This window comes from Protomyctophum parallelum (assembly GCF_964188405.1).
Source record: "Protomyctophum parallelum genome assembly, chromosome: 13".
Taxonomy (NCBI): domain Eukaryota; kingdom Metazoa; phylum Chordata; class Actinopteri; order Myctophiformes; family Myctophidae; genus Protomyctophum; species Protomyctophum parallelum.
The window spans coordinates 28,614,481-28,636,566 of NC_139708.1; the positions used below are offsets into that span (position 1 = coordinate 28,614,481).

A 22,086-nucleotide genomic window follows, 5' to 3' on the forward strand; every position below is an offset into this window, starting at 1 on the left:
AGAATGGTTTAAGCACAAGTCGGCAAACCACAATGGTGTGAAACAGTGAATATGCTCTTGAAATTTAGCACAGAAATACCCAATAGCAGAGGGGGGGGGGGGGGGGGGGGAGTAGTATTGCTAGCACCAGTAACAGGGAATCGACCAGTACCTGTCATCCTTGTTGGTGTTGTTATGCCAGGTGTTGTTAGCGCTGCTTCCCTTGTAGCTGGAGCCATCGTCCCAGCCTCCCTGTGGCCCTGGACCTCCTCCCTGTGGCCCTTGACCTCCTCCCTGTCCACCAGGACCTCCTCCCTGACCACCTGGACCTCCTCCCTGTCCCTGACCACCTGGACCTCCTCCTGGACCTTTATTGTCCCCCCAGCCAGAGTTTGATCTCTGATCTCCCCAGCCAGAGTTTCCAGCGTCTGGGCCTGAGCTGCCCGGCCCGTCGCCCCAACCTGGAAGCCAATAAGATGGTGATTTTTAATATTACCGTCTTTGACACAATGATGTATATTATATTACCTTGATACAATGATATGTATATTATTTTACATGGGACAAAAAACTCAAGAGAAAATCCTTAAAACACAAATTTGCACCAACCTCCAGAGGAGGAGGACTGGGACGGTGCTGCCGGTTGTGCTGTGCCCCAGCCAGAGCCTCCGTTGCTGGGCTTCCTCTCGTCTCCTCTGGGGGGGGCCTGGAGGTGTTTGAGGGTCGGGGAGCTGACGTCCCAGGCAGTGTTCTGCCGTACCGGTGTCTGTCCCCATCCAGTGTTGGACAGGACCCTGGGGTCCACGTCGCCTCGGTTCAGGGCAGGCGGCGGTGGCGCGGGGATGGGAGCTCTTCTGCGGTTCAAGCCTCTGGCGTCCCTGTCCGTGTCCGAGCCCGAGCGTCGTCCGGAGCTCTCTCCGCTGCCCTCGCTTCCTCCAGACCGCCCCCAGCCTCCGGGAGCACTTCCTGCTGGTACCTGCTGACTTCCTGGTGCGCCGGTCCCCCCTCCCCCTCCTCCTCCTCCTCCTCCTCCTCCTCCCACCGTCCCAAGGGCGTCGTCTTCCAAACTCTTCCAGCCGTTGTTGGACGAGCTTCCCTTGCGGCCTCCCATGTCGCCGTGGCTGTTCCCAGGAGGCATCGTGCCCCATTCCCCGTTGGACATCTTGTTGTTGGACGAGGACGACGAGGACGACGAAGAGGAGGAGCCGCTGCTCCCCCAGGGACGAGGTACCCCGGCTTGAGGGCCCATCATGTTGGCGTTGCCGTTTCCCAGTGCTGGGCCTGCGGAGCCAGGGGCTTGAGTTGATCCGCTGCCCCAGGGTAAGCTGCTCTGAGCCGGGTTAGGATTATTGGTGATGCCCTGGTCCCAGCGTGGGGCCCCAGTGTTGTGGTTATTATTACTCTTGTAAGCAGCAGCCGAGGAGATTTGGGGGTTCCCAGCCTGCATTAAGGCAGGGTTTTGGGGGTTCACAGTGTCTTCATTAGCAGGGCCCTTGTCTCCGGGGTAGGTAGTGGTGCCCCATGGCGTACCGAAGGCCCCTGGGATCCCCGCCTCTCCGTGGGGGTGCTGGGGGGCTGAAGAGGGGGTTCCATTGGCCACTGGACCCCCGTTCCCTCCTCCGATGGAGCCCCATGTGGCGTCTCCGCTCAGCTGGGGCGAGGCGGTAGAGTTTGGTAGAGTAGAGGTCATTGTGGCATTAGTAGTAGTAGTAGTATTCATCATCATAGTGTTATTTGGTCCATTGGGTTCAGTGTTAAGGTTGGTGTGCTGTTGGCCACCGTTACCACTGTTGCTGCTTCCCAACACCTTGCTGCTCGCCGTACCGTTGCTCGCCTCGCTGTCCTCCATTATTACGCTGCCATTGTCCGGAGCCGCCATGCCCCCCCAGCCCAGCAGGGAGCCCTGGTGGGCCTGTCGGGCGCTCTGGGTGGAATTCTGGGGCCAGGCACCGTGGTTGGCGTTTGGGTTTAAGCCCCCGTTGATGCAGGGGCCCGTGCCACTGGACTGGTTGCCCCACACGCCGCCGTTATTGACCAGCTTGCTGCTGTTGCCGTGGATACCCATGGCGTTATTGCTGCAGATGTTCCCGGACCCGACCATGGAGTAGCCGTTGTTGCCGCCCATTCCCCCGGCAACCTGCCGGCCAACCGTGTTGCAGTTACCGTCTCCGTTCACCGACACGCCGACGACCATGGGGGAGGGGCAGGGCACCGAGGACGCCGAGGTCGCGGGGGAGGAGTTGTTTGCCGATGACATCATCATCGCTGTCGTCGCAGCGGCGGTGGCAAGGTTTTTCTCTGAGCCGATCGGGGAGCTAGACTCGGCGTCCATGCATTCTGACGCCAACTCGGGGTCTGAGCCCAACCCACAGCCGGAGGACGAGGAGGAGGAGGAGGAGGAAGAGGAGGAGGAGGAAGGGGGCCACACGGACGAGTTTGGGGAGGATGGGGTGTTGGGTTTGTCGGTGCCTCCGTCCACTAGGACCTTTCCCCAGTTGCTGTTGCCGTCGCTGCTGCAGGGAGAGGCCGGGCACCAGGGGGAAGGCTCATACTGCGAGTCCAGGCCAGGGTGCTCCAGACCTGGGGAGACAGCAAGGGGATGGGGGGGAGATGGAGAGGATGTGGTTAGATGTGGCTTTTCTTTTTTTTTTAAGAAAAAAATCACACCTGTGTGAAAAAAAAAAATCACACCTGTGTGATTTTTGAGGGGTGCTCTTATCATGAGGTAAAACAGCCCACTTTGCTCAGACACGGATGTAAAATTCTCCATTCATTGTCAACGTTCGTGTACGACGGAAATCTACACTAATAGCTGAATATAGGAGTGGCTAGCGCCCCTCAAAAATAAATCGTGTGCGTGCCTATTTCCTGCCAAATTAAAAGTTCGGTACCTGCAGGTTTAAGAAACTAAATGCTCAGTAAAGAGGATAACACATACAATACATAATAATAACAAAGCTCCACATTCTGACACTCAAACTGTTAATCCCGCACTCCTCCCACTCCCCTCTTTGCTTTCATCCCTCCATCTTTGCCCGCCCCTCCCCCCCTAGCAGTCACGCTGTTCTAGGTCTTGTAGGCACCAGGCCCAGGCCCGGACCCAGCTGCCACCATTTTGTCTCCACAGCAGGGCTCCTAATGTCTGCCAGAGACACTGACTAGCAGCCAGGGAAGAGGAAGAGGGGAAGATGGGGCTGAGGAGGGACAAGAGGTGTCCGCTGAACAAAGAGAAAGGTGGAGAAGAAAGGGACGGTGGAGGGAGGAGAGTGCGTGACAACTGAATGAAGAGGGTAGAGAAGGTGGTTATCAAAAGAGGGAGCGGAGCAGAGGCGAGGAGAGAGGAGGCAGGTCAAAGAGAAGAGGACGAGGGACGGCAGTGTAACAGCAGAGTCGAAAAAGACAAAGCAAGCATGAACACAAAGATGGAGACCAATGTTTTAATGCAACTAGCATTGGAACTGGGTCAGCGACGTGAATGGAGAACATGAGATGTTTGAGAGGTGAGGGAGGGAGGGAGACGGAGAAGGGGGAGTGAGAGGAAGAGAAGAGGGGGAGGGAAGAGGGAGGGAATGAGAGGGAGGGAGGGTAGAGAGCCAGGGAGGGTGCAAATTGTGCCAGTTGTGCTCCTCCCAAAATAAAACAGCTCAATAATAGAACAACTTCCTGTGTTTCTCCGGCATCCGCTGAAGCTGCCAGGCTGTGCGTTACTGAAATGAAAAAAGTACTTTCTAAAATATGGTCCTGAATAATATGGTTGTAAAACTGTTAGTTTTAGTTTTAGTAAATAAAATAACATTGTGTTCGTTTAAAATGATAAATACAGTTAAATCGTTATGCTTAGGGAATATGGTCAATGGTTTGGTTTCAGAATCTTCTCCTTGATCTGCTCTACTCGCTCCCACTATTTATTCTGTCCCTTGCCTCATCGCACAGTACCCCAGGGCCCACACACACACACACACACACACACACACACACACACAAACACACAAAATGGCTGCCAGAATTGCCTGGCAATTGTCCTGTTCACTTGCCAACTCTCCTCTCCCTCGCTCGTTGTCACCCTCTCTTTCTCACTTGCCCCCACTCATGCCCTTTCTCTGTCAGTGTCACAGGCACCGCTGTGAGCAAACCACATTCCACCGAGGTCAGTTGGCCTTGCGCACTTACAGAAACACGCATGCGGAGCTAAGTGTCCACTTTAGTCAGTCAAGAACCAAACAGAGGCCTAGATGGACAGACGGAGGAAAAGGGAGGGGTTAGCAAGGAGGAGAAAGGAACATGAGAGAGAGAATTGGAAGTAGAGGATGTGTAGTCACCTGTTTGATTAGGAGAGTGGCTGACGGAGTCCCGAATGGGAGCCATGCCTGGAAACAAAGAAAGGAAAGACTGTCAGACAGACTGAGGCAGAGAGAGAGACAAACAGACACATTGACCAGAGACATGGAAGGAGAGCGGGATAAGAGACAGGTAAAGACAGGCAGATCATTGACAAGCCAGTGAGTAAAGAAGCATTAGATACAGCGAGGTTGTACAGATAGCAGTGTGGTTTCAATACCAATGCCGGTGTTTTAAACATTGTTATAATTTAGCTATTGAAAAATAGCAGATCTACAAGCTCATAGCGCCCCACCGAGTGGCGCACTACGAGCTTGTAGGTCTGCTATTTTTGAAAAATCGTGAATATATTTTTTAATTTAGATTTATTTTATTTATTTTTATTTTTTTGGAGGTCAGGCCAGCAAGGACGTTTGGAGAAAACGTGACAACATTGTGTGTCACATCCCCCCCTCGCTGCTTTAGAAAGGGCATAGTTTGGTTGCGTGTTTACCTGTGATTGCAGAATGTGTCTGCGGCTCCTGGCCGGGCGTGAGGGCGCCCCCTGGCTGCGCGGAGGACACCTGACCTCTGGTTCCCAGGGCGAATGGGGGGAGCAGGTCAAAGGTCTCGGCTCAGAGGTCACAGCCTCAGGGATCGCAGGTGGAGGGGCGGGGCTTGTCAGAGCGGGTGGCAGGCTGAGTGGGCCCCCTTGGCATCGCTGAGGATGTGCTGAAGAATGTATGTGTGTGGTGTGTGCGCACGCGCAGGGGGGAGGCGGCGTGGTTTAGTTTCAGGACTTTGCCTTGATATGCTCTGGCACTGCATACAGAGAAAGACAAGAGAGAAAAGGGAACAAAGAAAGAAAGAGAAAATAAGAGTGAGGAAAAAAAGAGTGGAAAAATAGCCTGGTTAGCTAAATGATCAGCACATGCATTATAATATGAACAGCTTCAGAGTTCGTCACAGACAAACGAACCCGTCAAACATCGGTCACTGACAGCGGGCGAAACAGATAATACTCCCCGATAAAGGACGAGGCAGCCTTCTGAAATGAATTATACATCAAACCTCTGAGACAGAGTCAAGTGATGCGTGTCATTCCGTCTGCCTCTCGAGACACCGGTACATCCTCCTCATCACCGAGGGTCATCACCATGTCAAACCACTCGCATATACACAGAAGCCCATCGATCTAGAGGTTCGAGGAACCCCTCATGTTGTCTATCTGCAGTCCTTTTGTATATCTCACACATGGTGGGTGTATGAGAGGACCCAAGGACGTGCTGTCTGTGCCGACTGTGTGAAGTCGAACGGAATGAGAGGTTCTTCAGAACCAGTCCGCTTAAAATGGGACACATTCTGAATGGCGGCCACACCACAAGCGGGCACTGCACTAGTATTGGTAATTCCACCCAGTCTGTGTGTACTGTGTGTGTCAAAGACTAAACGGAGCCACACAGGTGTACAGAGAAACAATCCTGCAATTCCTTCTCTGCAGTTTAATTTTGCCTTTAATTTTGCCTTGAAGACAGAGAAGAAGAGGCAAAGAAATGAATAGAAATAAAAGAGGCAAAGAGATTGATCATACCGCCAACCCGCCAACACCTTCTTGAGGTAGGCGTGTGTTGGACTACATTAGATTAAAAATAAATAAACAGACCATCTGAGAAAAGGAAAGACCAGCCTAACATAGTTCCCCTTCTGTCCTCCGAGGTAAATGTGTGTGTGTGTGCGTGTATGTAGTTATGTACCATGTGTGCATGTGCTTTAGAGTCTAGATTAGCTGTACAATAGGCTTTCAGCTGGCAGCACCATGGCAACCAAAACCTCTTAACTGAGGGGGGGGGGGGGGGGGGGGGGGGTCATAGGCAGAGAGGAGAGGAGAGAGGTAGAGACTGATCGAGAGAGAATGAAAAAGAGAATACAGTCAGATACACAATCGTCAGTGAAAGTGTGTGACAGTGAGGGTAATTTTCTTCTTTTCTGAGAGCAGGTTAGTCAGCAGCGTTTAGTGCCTGCAGCAAAGAACACACGTCTATTTATAAACCCCCCTCAGTTCAAATAGCAGCTCACTAGCTAGCCCCATAAACACAACACAACACACAAACCTCTGTGGTAACAAAGATCAACAAGTGCTTCATAGTATGCACATGTCATACATACAATGTCTTGTATGTATTTATAATGCACATGGCAGTCACACGTGTTACATATTATCCAACAATTCTAGCATATTATAATCACTTTGATTGTTCAACTAACCCAGATTAACATTTTTGTCCGAGCCATCAATAACTACATCTCTATTAGTTAGGCTATGTGCTAACTGGCCTGCTATGCTTGACGCTTCAGCAATGTTCCAGCGAGCTACTTCACATACGGACACAAAAAAGGACATAGACACGCCATCTTTAACTGGAGCCAGATTCCACCACTAGCTGGCTAGCAGCGATGGTAGCTAGACAATGAAAACTGGGCATCCGGCCAGCCTGTGTAAGCCCAGACATACAGAGGCTGGCTGTAACCATTTATCAAACCTCTGGAACCAATCAAAAGGCAGTCAAGACAATGATGTCATAATGTAGGGAGGAAATTCGGAGTCGGACGGGCCAAGAGTTCTTTTCCAGAACACGACTGCTCAAAGAACGGAGAGGGAACGAGACTCGAGAGGAAACACAGCCAGGCGATTAAATACAATCCAGCGCTTTGAGTTACACTGAACGGACGATGCAAACAGTACGTTTATGATGTGAATGAGCTTCAAGCATGCATGCAGCTGCTCATACTTTTGTCAATGTTCATTTTCTTTCATTATTGTAAATGTTTAATAATGCAAAACACTGTGAACACTAGCTGCCTTCTACATACGAAAAGGTATTATGAAATCATTATGTGTAAAAGGTATCTAATTCGGAGGGGATATGTGAGGAATGAAAAGGTTGCATTGTTATGGGGGATATCATAAATGGTGCACCAAATGAAGAAAACTACAACATCTAGTCTAGCCACACAACACCACTCCTGGACAGCAGGCCTATGGCTCAGAGGTGTGTGTGTGTGTGTGTGTGTGTGTGTGTGTGTGTGTGTGTGTGTGTGTGTGTGTGTGTGTGTGTGTGTGCATGATAATCAGAACAGAGTACAAACTGTTCTTTTTTCCCCTTCCCGACTTTCACTCTACCACCCCCACCACATGCACGCACACAACACACACACACCTTCTCTCCCTTCCTCTCAGAGTGGCTTTCATAAGGGCCTCTGGAGCTGGCTGCAGCCCGAATACTAGTATCAACTTACAGAGGGAATATAGGGACAGCAGAGAGAGAGAGACAGTCAGACAGACATATATATATATATAGAGAGAGAGAGAGAGAGGGGGAGAAATGGAACTGAAAGGGGGGAGAGAATGGTAGAGAGCGGCTGTCTTGTCTGTCATCCGGGTTGATTTGAGAGGAATGCTGCAGCAGTTTCTAACTTGTACACAGAGAAAGGTCATCTTCCTGAAATCAGCAGCACAGAAATCCAAGCACACCACGTTCCCCCTTTTCAGAATGGCCGGAAAACTATATGTCTATGTCCCACTTCAGACTGGCATCCCAAATCTAGAAGTCTTAACGGCAAAAGAAACAGATTTTTGGACCACCATTTGAACCACATTCCTAGGTTTGTTTGCAATGTGATTCATACATCTTACTTTTTTTTAGATTTGTGATGAAGACTGGATGAAACGGGCAACTCCTTGAAGAATCGAAATACATACAATGTATACAATGATATATTTGACCTGAACTGGCCTTATTCACCTACCTATTTTGGGTACGTCACTACCGATGTATGCAAATATTTTCAAAAATAGATAGCAGATCTGCAAGGCAAGCTCACATCGCCTTCCTTGGCTTACCCGAACGCTTGGCATTTTTTTATTGGGACTGAATTGCACTCTAGTTGATAACCTGTGGGGTATTTTAAAACAAAACAAGCTTCATTTTACGTTTCACAGTCTTAAAATCATATTGCAATCTCGCATAAGCTGCAACTATGGCAACGTTAAGAAAGGCCAGCGTCAACTTTCGATCAAAGTCCGACTAAATTGGACATTGAGCCCGGCAGTTAAAAAAGGCAGCGCTGTGAAAAGCCGGTCCTCAGTCAGCAGAGATATTGCCGCTTGTTGTATAGAAGCAAGAACTGAAGAGGTTTAGTTTGGTCTCTAGCGGTTCTGGTGTTAGCATTATGTTATGCTTTAGCTATTGAAAAATAGCAGATCTACAAGCTCATAGCGCGCCACTGAGTGGCGCGCTACAAGCTTGTAGGTCTGCTATTTTTTTTTAATCGAAGAACGACTGACATAGAAACATAGCTTTTTCAGAAAACTGTCAGGATGTAGAAGACATTTTTAGAATCTGATCTCAGGTCAAAATGGGTTAAGTCACCTGGAGAGGAGTAGAACACCTATCTATATCCTATATGTATGTGCGTGTCAGAGAATATACACATATCCAACATAAATCGGTATATACACACACACCGGTGCATTTAAAGCAAATATTTTGCTTTACAGTGAATGCTTGCCATGTTTAGAAGGTCACACAGAGATCAGTGGAGCATCTCGTCTGGATAACACGAAGCACTGTTAACATTTTAGCCAATGCTCTTTAATCAGCAACGACCTACATCCCAAACTTCTCATTGTGGGTGATCACCACTCTGACCGCCAATCCTCCACACCGCCAAGACAAAAGAAAGGGCCATTGTGTGTGTGTGTGCACGTGTGCCAGAATGGTAACTTCATGACGACGACAAGACACCATTCCAATTTACATCATTACCCCAACCACCACCCTGCCCCAGTGCCGCGCATATTAATGAGCTACTGCCATGGTCACGCCAATTAAACTGTGAGGACGTCCCAATCAGAATGTAGACATCACAGCAGCTCAGAAGGAACGGCTTACACACACTTACACACACACACACACACACAGTGTCACATGTGGTGGTTAGCACCACTCAAAGAAATTGTCAGCAGGAAAACAAAAACCATTAGCTCATCCGATACTAGAATAGAGTAGGAGTTGGTTACTTCAAACTTCCAACCATGTTGAGCATTCCAAAAATCTCGACTGGTGACCTACTTTTTTGTAGCAGACAGTTACTAGGTTTAGATGATTTGTCGTTATAGTCGTACAGTTTGACTTCTAAATCTGCAGTTGGATAGGATCACGAAAGCCCGGCTTTAAACTAATCGTGAACAGGGTTAAATCTTTGGTGTTATGTTGGTGTTTAGATTTAGATGTGTCAAGTGAGAGCTGAGGTGTTTTTAAGCCAGTATTTAGTGACCTCACTGGTCCCTGCAGTCCAAAGTTCAAGATGTGTAATGGCATCCAAGATTTTCTCTGCTTTAATCCATTTTGGGGCGGGAACCCCTTTTGGTGTTAGCATTACGTCATGCTTTAGCCACCGAGTGGCGCGCTATGAGCTTGTAGGTCTGCTATTTTTGAAAAAAATCGAAGAACGACTGACATAGAAACATAGCTTTTTCAGAAAACGGTCAGGATGTAGAAGACATTTTTAGAATCTGATCTCAGGTCAAAATGGATCAATGCTTGGCCATCCAAACAATTGTGATTCCACTGCCTGTTGTTTTCTTTACCCAGTTACTCCAGTTAGATGCCGGTGCGAAGTGAGGGTCATGGTGGCCCATTCCAGTTGCTATGCAATTACTGAGAAACTATCACAGTGATGTTTTGCTGCGAGCTAAAATATTTTTTACTTTCAGAACAGAGTACTTTTCCTCAAACACGTCAGATTCTTACAGCGAGAAAGGGGGGGGGGGGGGTAGCTCTGTAATGTGAAGTCCCAAAATAGCATACTGATGAACACAGCAGTCGTGCAACGATTATGAATATAAAGTTATGAATATAAAGTCAGCCCATGCAGTCACTCAGCTAACCAACCCAGTCAAAGTTATTATCCATCCAGTCAGCCCAGTCACTCAGCTAAACCAACCCAGTCAAAACAATCAAATTGCCCAGGCCGTGGCGTAACGGTCTGGGCACCGGACTGGTAATCCAGTCGCAGTGTGCCACGGGTTCGACTCCCGAACCCGACACGGCCTTTACTGCATGTCATCCCCCATCTCTCTCCCGTTTCCTGTCAGCCTACTGTCTGTCCCTTCAAAAATCAATAAAAGGCGTAAGCCGCAAAAAAATATCTTAAAAAAAAAAAAAAAAAAACAATCAAATTGGCCAGCAGATTTAAAAAAGAATAAAGTGCAAATACCTAGACGGTTTATACCTTTCAAGATGGGAGCACTTTTTGTGGTAGTTGTACACTAGTACACTAGTACACTAGTGTACACTAGTATATAGTAGGGGTGCACGATTATGAAATGATGACCGATATCCTGATACCGATTCTGATATTATACAGAGGACCACAATGGAAACAAGCCTATAGGCCCTATGGGGCTTGGCCCAAAGCCTGTTAATAAAGTATTCAATCAATAAATAACCTATACTCTTTTCCAAGTGTCTGTTTTCACAACTGAATGAGACGAGTACACAAATTAAATGTAGAAAAATAAGCTTATTTTTACGTAAGATTTTACATCATATTTGATTTGGCTTTTGTTCTAGACTAAATTTACTAGACACTTTTTCTTTTAGATTTTATTAAAAAAAAACTAAACAGATTAAATAATCTGTATTATTTTGAGACCATTCCGATATGGTCAATTCCGATTATGCTACTGATTAATCGTGCATCCCTAGTATATAGCAACATAATGTTCTTTTAATTTTTAATAATAATTCAGTCCTGAAATGGGTTAAATTAACTCTGCTAGATTAAACTGAAGAAGAAAATGTTCTGGTCAGTTGCCAAGTTCTATAGCAATTATTACTACCATAATAATAATAATAGAGCTAGAAATATCACTTGTCAGCTTCCGGGTCACAAACAAGGCAGATATGGGTGGGGGGGTGGGGTTAACTCTATTGCCAAACCTCACTTAAGTAACTCTTTAAATTCCTTTGGGCCTGCCCAGGCATGACCACATCAGCAAGACACAATGCGAGGGTTTGTTTAGGGGGACATGCGTGCACATACAATTGATAAATAGAGAGAAGTTCAGACACGACCACCAGTGTTCTCACTTTTTCCCTCTCACATATTCCTTACTTTTCCCTGCATTACTCCTTCCATTCAGTTTAACAGCCATTTTGGGAATGCTCGTCTTTTAACCCATTTTGACCTGAGATCAGATTCTAAAAATGTCTTCTATATCCTGACAGTTTTCTGAAAAAGCTATGTTTCTAGGTCAGTCATTCTTCGATTTTTCAAAAATAGCAGACCTACAAGCTCGTAGCGCGCCACCGAACTTGTAGATCTGCTATTTTTCAATAGCTAAAGCATAACATAATGCGAAAACCATAAAGGGGTTCCCGCCCCAAAATGGGTAAAAGTGCCTTAAGTCAAAACATGGAGGGAAGCCAATTTGAAACACATTGAAAGCCATCGTGTGTTTGATAATTTGGGGGGGGGGGGGGGGGACTCAATGAAGAAAAAGGGAGGCAGCAGTGGTGTGTGTGTGTGTGTGTGTGTGTGTGTGTGTGTGTGTGTGTGTGTGTGTGTGTGTGTGTGTTCATCTGATTACAGATGCATCATGCAAGGGAGACCAAACTCGCATGTGCCCGAGTGACTCCGTGCGCGTGTGTGTGTTTGTAGATAAGAATGTTGTTCATGGTCACACCATGTCAGAAAGGGGCCTAAAAAGGGGTCACACAACTTTAAAAATGAAAAATGCCAAACCTTGGCCTGCGTAAAAATGGCCTTGGCTTAAAAGCACCACAATTGGAAATCAAATAGGTTTGTGGGCTTTGTGGGCGTTTTTATCCTTTTGACAATTTCCAACAATATGATGCCTCCAGGCAAGGCTGCATATAGTATTTATATCTGTAATATTTTATTTTGTTTGACGTTATGGTTATTAAAAAATGTCAATAAATAAACATCTTGATTTGAATTTCAGACTTCATGGATTTTAAGGTTAATCTTATACTATGCATATCCTTCTATATATCTAAATAAATATAATTATATTAGTCTTAACAATGGATCGCTCCATTACTTTTGATTCAACAAATCTTCAATCCCCCACCCCACACACACACACTCACACTCACTATTATATACATCAATGAACCCTCCAATGAGAGCTCTGTCACTAACCTTTCCCAATTTTCCACTCTAAGAGTTAAATGAACACTGGTGTGTGCGCACACACGCACGCACGCACGCACGCGGCTAGCTGGAAGAGAAGCCAAGGTCAGAAAGATAAGAGACAGCCTATCACACCAAGGGTCCACACAGCAGCAGCAGCACTAGATGGGAGGCAGAAACAGTAGTGGAACAGTAGTGGACACAAATAAAGGATACAATGTTTCCTCATGCAAACAAAAAGAGAATCAGAGACAGAGGAGGGACAGACCAGAGGGAATACAGAGACACAGAAAGGAAGAGAGAGAGAGTCAAGGGTTCAGAGAGCAAGGCAGAGAGTAGTTCTCTCAGTTTAGAGAGTAACAGTAGTAGGGTTTGTGTACCAGCAGGACAGGAGTGGAAACTGCAGTAGAGGATTCCCATGGAAAAACATGCCCCACGTCGTCACACCGCAAAGAACACTTTGACGCTATCGATTCAAAGCACGACCACACACACCTAATAAATTAACCAGTGTGTAAGTAGGCAGCAGCCTACACCCCTGCTCTGGCAAATATTCCGTTTGGGGTCGTTTGTTCATCACAATTAATTTGCCGTCTTCTCCATTAGGGATGTGAACAAGACGGCATAGACGGGCATAACTCAACATACTCCCTGAATGTTGACACTAGACCGGCGTCCATTAGCTATGGACCAGCTACATAAACCAAACACAAAGACTAATATCTGTGACATCGAGGAATGTAGATCCGTTTTGAGCCACTGGTGACTCAATATTGACTTCCGTGGAAACCAAATGTCGTTGCTTAGCAATATTAGAGCAAACACTGCTTATATGGATGCTTTGTTGCCAGGTAACATTATCTTATTGATCTTTTTTTCCTTAAAAAAGAAAAAAAGCTTTGGGGGTTATCAGAGGCTTCTGCAAATATCAACAGCAAGCCTCCACGTAGACAGGTGACTCTGGGTGTGGTGTAATGGACGTTTTGCGTACTACAGTACAAATGGCTGCGACTGCTGATTACTTAACTTTATCAATCGATGAAAAACACCAGACTGATCAGGGTATTGCCAACTGATCAGAGAAGAACTGATGACAGTGAAATAGGGAGGTAGTGAACACCGTTCTGTTGCACATTGCCAACATATTACAAACTGACTGACGGCTGTAAAATGGAGTGGAAGAAAAAGAACGGACTGTGTATAGTTTAACAAACAGCAGACGGCAGGACGTATCTCGTTGGTCGATTCATATTCTGTGCAACAGACTGAAATGCAAGACATTGTCTGATGGCCTGAAGCCAACGGCTTTGACCAGCAAATACAAGCACAGCATCACGTTCAATCTTTACAGATTATCTTAAAGACTAATAAGACGGTTGGTTGAGTTGATTCCTTTAGTCAGAAATGTTAACAGCACAAGGTATAGTCAGACATTAAGACAAAAAGGAAACTTATTTAGGGCCTTTGGTTTATGGCTCATGCTAAGACAGTCGTGTCCATCCTCTCACCTGTTGTCCAGTCTTTTTTTGTTTTTCCTCCTTCCTCGTCACTCTCTCTGTCTCTCTCTCTCTTCCATCCACTGTTCTTCCCTCTGTGGGTGGGTTCCCTGTAGAGACAGACAGCTTTTCAGCAAGGGATACCAGTGAGCACCTTACAGGAACACTCTGGTTGTTCAAGACAGGGAGAACACTTAACTTTTACTGCTGCCATTTATTGAAAAATTAGGATCTAATTACTGCCAGCATTTATTGAAAAATTAGGATCTAATACTGCCAGAATTTCTTTAAATTTGAGCTCTTATTTTGAAAAGCCGCCATTTCCTGTCAGTTAGCAGTATAAAAGCAGTTGAAAGAAATGGATAGGCGATCTAAGATGGACGATCCAATGTTGTGCTAACAACACAGCTAGCTAACATGCTAGTGAGTAGCATTATGGGTCGCTCGACCGAATGCACTATAAAAGTGCAATTGACTGAAATCTCAGTCAATGGCAGTGAGCGTCAGTATCAAAATTAGGCTTCAATTGACTGAAATCTCAGTCAATGGCAGTGAGCGTCAGTATCAAAATTAGGCTTCAATTGACTGAAATCTTTGTCAATGGCAGGCAAAGTGTTTAACCACAGCACAACAATTCAATTCTCACCAATGAAGCTGATGCTGAGTGCCATCCCATCCAACACCACAAGGGGGGGGGGGGGGGGATAAACTTGTCTGCATCACTATGTGTAGCCAGGTAATGATAATGACTGCTGCTTTATTGGTATGAGATTAATTCAGATGAAGTCTGAGAAACGGACTGGTTTGGGAGAATACTTCTGCAGGCACCCGTGCACAGTCACCATCTATTCTACAGCATGTGCATACGCAAACACGTACCCAACACACAACTTCTGCTGTTACTTTTTTCCTCACAATTTCTCTGAGCACACCGTCTTGTCAACCACAATGTTCAATGATTCTTAAACAAATATGTAAATAAAAATGCGAGCAGGGGTCTCATCTGTCTTGATACATAGACCTTATTAACCCATTTAGACCCGAAACCGATTCTAAAAATGCCTTCTAAATCCTGAGGTTTTCTGAAAAACTGTTGCTGTTTGAATGAATACAAATTATTCATTCAAACATAACAAAATGATGTTGATATATACTGTATATGGCAACAACTTAACTACACCAAAAGGGGTTCCCGTCCTAAATGGGTTGATCGTGCAGGGGAAATTCAGTCACCACTATAAATGATACAAGGTCTTGACTTTCATCAAGAAATATGTCCCCCCCCCCCCCCCCACAAGCTCATAGCACGCCTGGCGCGCTACGAGCTTGTAGGTCTGCTATTTTTGAAAAGATCGTGAAAATATTTATTTCAGAAAACGGGAGGATTTAGAAGAATTTTTTTTTATGTCGAGGTCAGGCCAAAATGGATTAACAGAACAGCAACACCCCTGGAGAGTGTTAGTATGGTCGACTCTGTCCATCTCAGCGGGGACTCCAATTATCCCGCAGGAGAACGCCACCGTAGCCTACAGCCTCACGTCTAATCTGATAATGGGATTACAGCTTCGTTACCTGGCTATGAAGACACACGCATATGGAACGAGAGAGAGAGTGAAACGGGAGGCAGAGAGCAAGGCCAACACTGAAAGAAATCGAGCTAGAGAGACACTTCTGTGAGTCGCACATACGTGCACGCTCAATCTCCAATCCAACCCACCATGGGTCAAACTGACTGTTGTGTTCTGTCTGTGCACGGCTGCACGCACCATACAATCAAGTGGTATGTGTGTGTGCATGGTACAAAGAGACACACACAAGCCTCAAACACGCACAAACAAGCAGCCTATATTCCTGCTCTGACAATTCTCCCATTCTGAAGACTCATTTATCACACTTTTGCCATCCTCACATTACATCACCATCTCTCTCCCTCTCTCCATTCCCCAACCCTGTTCATTCCACTGTTCTCACATCCCCCCCCCTCCTCTCTCCTCCCCCAGTCCTCCCGTCTGCCCCATCTCCCATTCAGTCCCAACACCCCCCCCCCCCCCCTTCTCTCCACTACTGTACCGTCCTCGCTCTCATTAGGTCATTGACACTGACCAGTGACCAGTTCACACCATGCTCCTTTCTATCTTAGTGATTACCCGACATTAACCTCTCTTCCCTCTCGCACGCCGTCTCTGATTTAGAGACCCACTGTCCGTCACATTCACATGAGACAGATAAGATCCCATCATCCTCTTTTTGACTGACAATTTATACAGAATAGATGCTTATGTTATTTAGAATAGGTGGTAGTGGTTTAGAATAAATGCTAGTTAGGTTTACTTAGATGAATAGATAATTGGCATGTAGCTTACTCGCTGACCCATGCCGTAAGCATTTAAACCCTTAGTTAGTTTAGACCCATGTTAGTTTACATAAACTGTACACTTGTTATCCAAATTACTTTGTAACAAATACTGGTTTTCTTAGCACTCGAATTCCTTGACTACTTGCCCTGTTGGTTGACAAATGTTCATGGCGCATAATGACCTCACATTATGTTAGGTCGCTCTTGATAAGAGCATGTGTTAAAGTGCAACATCTCTCAGACAGTGTCCAACAGCTACAACGTTTCTCACCCATTGGGTAGAAAGTCATACTCCTCTAGTAGCTAGCGAGATGTTTTGACAAGCCAGTGGAAAACTTAATCAAAAAGGAAATGGGTTTATTTAATGGGTTTATTTAATTTACCGGGTCCTGATTTCATGGGGAACTTAACACTCACCCAATGTGATATCTATTGAGAACCACTGCGTTAATAAGAGCTACACGTACTGTATATCTATTATAACATTAGTAAAGTTGTCACGTGGCGAAAAAGTGTGGCCCTCTAACCAATCAAAAGATGTGGCCGTGGCCATCAGCCAATCAAAAGATGTGGCCAGCCCCTCCCCTTCTGCCCAGACACACAACACAGGAACGGCTGCTGTAATGTGATCTCCCCTATGGATCTCCCTCTCCGCACTCCGCAGAGAAACCTCGCCTCACCATTTCGCCTATTCCTTCTAAATCTCTGTATTTAAAATATAGCTCGCTCAGCGAATGTCTTAGTTACATTAACATTGTTCTTAGAAACTACTTGGTTTGTGCCTAACTACTACGATTAGACAGATCGCATTTGTTATTTCGCTACTGCCAGTACTTCTGATTGCACGCACACACGCGCACACACACACACACACACACTCACACACAACACTACCCCGTGTCCCACACACACAACACTGCCGCGTGGATTTAAGCTGTCAAACCTATTTTGTTAAAGTGAAATATGCCACAGACACTTGCCTGAACTGTGCAGCTGATATATATACAGCATTGTCATATTTAAAAGGCGCTTTATAGCTTCTCTCAGCTCAAAGCGTGTATGAATAAGGAGATAAATGAACAGCTGTGTGTGTGTGTGCGCGCGCGCGCGCGTGTGAGAGGGAGGTAAACAGTCAGCAACACGTTAAATTTCTACTTCTACTAAAGAAAGAGGCAGCGATGGAGCCATAAGTCCATATCCATAAATTCGGGGACATAAATTGCGCAAAATACTGTTAAACATGACGGCATCAGCCTGCTGCATCCTCCTAGCTGTTGTGTGCTAAGCTAAATCATCATACAGAACCACAACAGTCAACACGGCTCTGACCAGGGTTGCCACATTGACTGAGAGGGAAACAAGCAACCAGGTCTATGAAAATGTTAACAGGCCAGATCAAGTCAGAAAATCCGAAAAAGTCAGAAAATAAATCTAGAATAAGCAACAATATTGCTGACTGTCAAACATCATTGTCCAATGTTGTTTTACAGCAGTGGTTCTCAAACATTTTCATGTCATGGACCTCTATATATATATATATATATATATATATATATATATTATTTATAATATATATATTTACTATATATATTTACTATATATATTTACTATATATACACACCGGTATATATACAGTGTACACAAACCGTATATCTAGGTGTGCCCAGAGATTTTTAGGCTATGAAAAGTGTGCCCTGGGACAAAAAAGGTTGAGTTAAGCGGTGCCCAAAAGGTAGATCACGATCTACCAGTAACGTCAGATCAGGGGTTTTGTCGGCCAGCGCCAAAAATGCTCCCCGACAGCATAATCGGAGCAAATACCGGGCAGTGTGTATGAGCCATAACGTGTTGACTACACTACACTACACTAATAAGGACACATAATAATAACTAATAACCCATCCGTTACTACATGTGGAGTCAACTCCCGCAATTTCCTTCTTCCCATAGTGGGAAAGTAACTCTGGGATGAGCGGCCGCGAAAAAGCGGCCGCGAAATTCTAGTTAGTATATATTTTGTTCCATAGCTTTGGCTTTTAAACAAAACCAAAGAGAGCTGAGTTGATATTTAAAATGTTCTTCAAAAAGTAATGTGGGGCACCCACCCACTGGTCTAGCGGTCCAGGCACATGCACAGGCTCTGGCCTGACAGTGCGTTGTGTGTTTGAGTCCCGTTCATGGCGACCTTTGCTGCATGTTTCTCCCCACCTCTTTCCTGTCTTTATCAATTATCAATAAAGGCAGAAAAGCCTAAATCAAAATGTTAAAAAACAGAGAAAAATAAAGTAATGTGGAAGAACACCCGTTAACCAATTGTTTCAACAATCACCCCTGATCGCTGTGTTTGGCTGAGATGCATGGAGGGAGTGCTTGTTTTGGTTCACGTGATAACTAGGACATGGCTGTTTCTTAAGTGATTTTAAGTCATGCATAATTGTAAAACCCTTTAACGTTGCAAAATGAGAACTAAAAAAAAAAAGAACATTTAGGGAGCAATACATACAACGCGAATAGACAGATGCATGAGAATTGAGGGAAGTGGAAATCCAGGACTAAAGACCCATCAAGTCTACCACATAGACACCAGCATAGAACCAGATGTGACTATTTTGGTAACATTCTAGAGCCCTACTTTTTATTAACGCATGGTTCAAATGAAGAGGTTTACCGTGTTAACTGCCCTTGCCATTCAGAGTTTCAAAGTGATGCATAAATGCAATAAGCCGAGGCACGGATGTGCTTTAGTGACACAACAGGAAAAATAATTATCTAGATCAATTTATGTTTGATATGCTGGGAAGGGACAGCGCTGCAGAAGAGCAAACCATTTTAAGGTACTGTATTATGTCAAGGCACATAATATATGTACTGTGCAGAAAAGGCAGAGAATTTAAGATTCGTAGATTGCAGTGACACGTGCGGTGTACTGGAACCCAGGATATTATGATTATCTGGTCACTATTTCATTGAGCTTAGCCTAGCCTAGCCACAAGTTACAAACATAGAATTATGGAACCACAGAAAGCTGAGATCATATAACGGGCCACGCTAAACTTTGGGAATAAGGGAAAATGTGAATAGAAAACGTAGTTGAATAACATTTGAAGCAGATTTACACTTTTATGGCCCCCAATTACAGTTTAACGCTTTGATTCAGCCGACATGCTTAACTGGAGCGACTCGAGTTGGAAAAGAACAAGCTTTATTTCCCACAGGATAGCTCCGATTTGCGGCCAATTTAAAACTCGGCCATTTTTAACTCCTAAATATGACTCGATCGGTCATCAAATTCACCAATACGCAAAACCGATCGTATATATAAAATAGTGTGACATTTTAAATAAGGAATCGCTCTGCATTCTGTGAGGCACTCTAGCGCCTGCTTACATTCCAAGCATTCCAATATGGAACTGGTGTGGAACTCAATGTAAACAACAGCTAGGAGTAGCACTGATTCAGAGCATTAGCGACTCGCTAATGCGCCGCACAGGAGCAGCGTGGTCCTACCGGGTCTTAGTCTGGACCCATACTGATCCGATACTTATTTAATGCCAACATCACCGTGGTATTCAGATTAGCCATGTGCATTAGTCACCTCCTGCTTGGCTGCTCCCCGCCCCAACCGGAGAAAAATCACAGACGCGCTGCGTAGCGTAGCGTGCGTTCTGCTCTGTGTTGCACACAAAACATTTTCTCAGACTTCATACCGTCCGTCCCCGCAGATAATGTTTATAAACATGCTCCACACAACAGCGTCTGAAACCATGACAGCGGGTAGTTTTCCAAGCAACTAGGTGGGTCTATGAAAACATCGTGCCTTCTGAAACTATGACCGCACATTGCCAGGTTAGACAGATACTGTAGTAGCAAACAAAGCTTAAATATTTTCCTTTAAAAAAAAGGTATCGACCGATCACGAGAAAAATAGAATCGGTGATCGGTGCCAAAAAAACAGATTGGAGCACCCCTAATATTGACCCAAACTATTGATATTCAGTACTACGCATCAATATCAAAATCACAGGGCAATATAGGCATTCACTGTGCTGTGCCCATCAGTCATTTTACTGACACCGCCAGACAATGACTCAGTTGCAGTATACTAGACTGTTTTGACAAGACAGATTGAGAAACTGTCACTTAAAATTAGACATGCGCTCTGACTAAAGGTTGTATATGTACGATGTATTATGGTGACCACACAATGCATGATAAATCGGCAGTCTTAGTAACATCCAGGACAAAAGGTGGGAATTGTAGAAAATCTAAAACGTAAAAACGTTTATCATTAAGCATCTTGCGTTGTTCGGTGTGTCACGATCAAGGACAGCCGTCCACAAGCCGAGCCACTCAATGGTGAATTAAGATTGAGTTGTGATGGTGTCTGCCTGTCATTTTGGCCCATGCTCATATGCAGCATGGGTGGTGCTCAACGTGAGACCATTACGTAACCGCTATCAAAATGTAGAAGAATAAAGGGAAGGGGATTATTGGTGTTCACAGAAGCCGCTACCTTTAGCAGAAACATTACAGGGTCAATGTTACATGTGTTAGAGCACGCAACAAAGATCCATCACCATCTGCCAGCTAGTCCATCATGTGAATGGTTTCATCATGCATGGCTGGCCACTTTTAGCTCCCTTTTGGAGACTTGCCAACCTGTGTCGTCCTCTTCTGCCAAGTCAATATAATGACATTCATTTACAACCGTTTAAATTGTTCATTAAAATATATTCACAATGTATGGATATTAATGTATATAGCCCAACTGTAACACACTTTAAATTGACCTTCTACCCAAAAGGAAAGTGTATGTATACCTAATCTACAAAGCCTTGTTTTCCTCATCTCTGTCCCCCCACACCGATTTCGCCATCCTTTCATGCTCCAGTGCTCCCATCACCCCCAATGTCACTCTCAACCATTCCAATGAGAGCCCAGACCAGACCACGGTCCCCCAACGATCACACACACACACTCCTGTCTCGCTCCCAGTCACCTCCAGCCCACCCCCACTCCAACCAACAACAACGGACTCCCACATCCTACTACAGCTCCTTACTGCCCCCTTGCACCACCCCACCCACCAGTCCCCCCCCCCCCCCCCCAAGGACTGTTCCTTTTCGACCATCAAGTGCTTCAGCAGATGGCTCTATGTTCAACAACACAGGCTGGTGGGGGCCCTCCTGGAGTGTCTCTCACACACACCGCAGCTGCTTATGCACAGAACTACAATTGCCTCTCCTCCTTTCGAATACAGCTGACTGGGGAGGGGAGGGGTGGCAGAAAGTCAACTACAGCAGAGAAGGAAGGCGAGAAAGATTGAATAGCAGAGAGACTCACAGCATGAAGGTCATGTTTAATGTCAATGTTGCCGACAAACAAGACGCTTGTATTTGTAAAACCCTGCCCACTGTAGGTTTGTTCAACAACTCAAAGGGCCAATACCATATTTATCAAACGGCAAGATTGCTAAACAAATGCAACCTGCTGCATCATTTCCTTTAATTTCCTCCCATGCAGGCCCACAACAGCACCATCAGCTTACCAATTCAATGAGGCTTTAACGGCATGAGAAAACATACATTTACATTGTAGTGGAACAAAGCGGGTGTATACTGTAAATGTACAATCAAAAAGGAATAAAGTAGGCCCAGGCCGTGGCGTAACGGTCTGGGCACCTGACTGGTAATCCAGTCGCAGTGTGCCGCGGGTTCG

General features: G+C 45.6%; 1 protein-coding gene across 1 annotated transcript in view; it reads right to left on the bottom strand.

The window, feature by feature from the left end:
* Positions 1 to 22,086, bottom strand: part of LOC310869324 (trinucleotide repeat-containing gene 6A protein-like) — a 57,541-nt gene that overhangs the window by 26,934 nt on the left and 8,521 nt on the right. Inside the window, exons 3-7 of the mRNA XM_083779990.1 lie at positions 14,025 to 14,122; positions 4,811 to 5,118; positions 4,299 to 4,346; positions 589 to 2,559; positions 152 to 440 (exon numbers count right to left, since the gene is read on the bottom strand). Of these exons, the coding sequence (XP_083636116.1) occupies positions 152 to 440; positions 589 to 2,559; positions 4,299 to 4,344 (2,306 nt within the window). The 5' untranslated portion in view covers positions 4,345 to 4,346; positions 4,811 to 5,118; positions 14,025 to 14,122. The remainder of the gene's footprint in view (positions 1 to 151; positions 441 to 588; positions 2,560 to 4,298; positions 4,347 to 4,810; positions 5,119 to 14,024; positions 14,123 to 22,086) is intronic.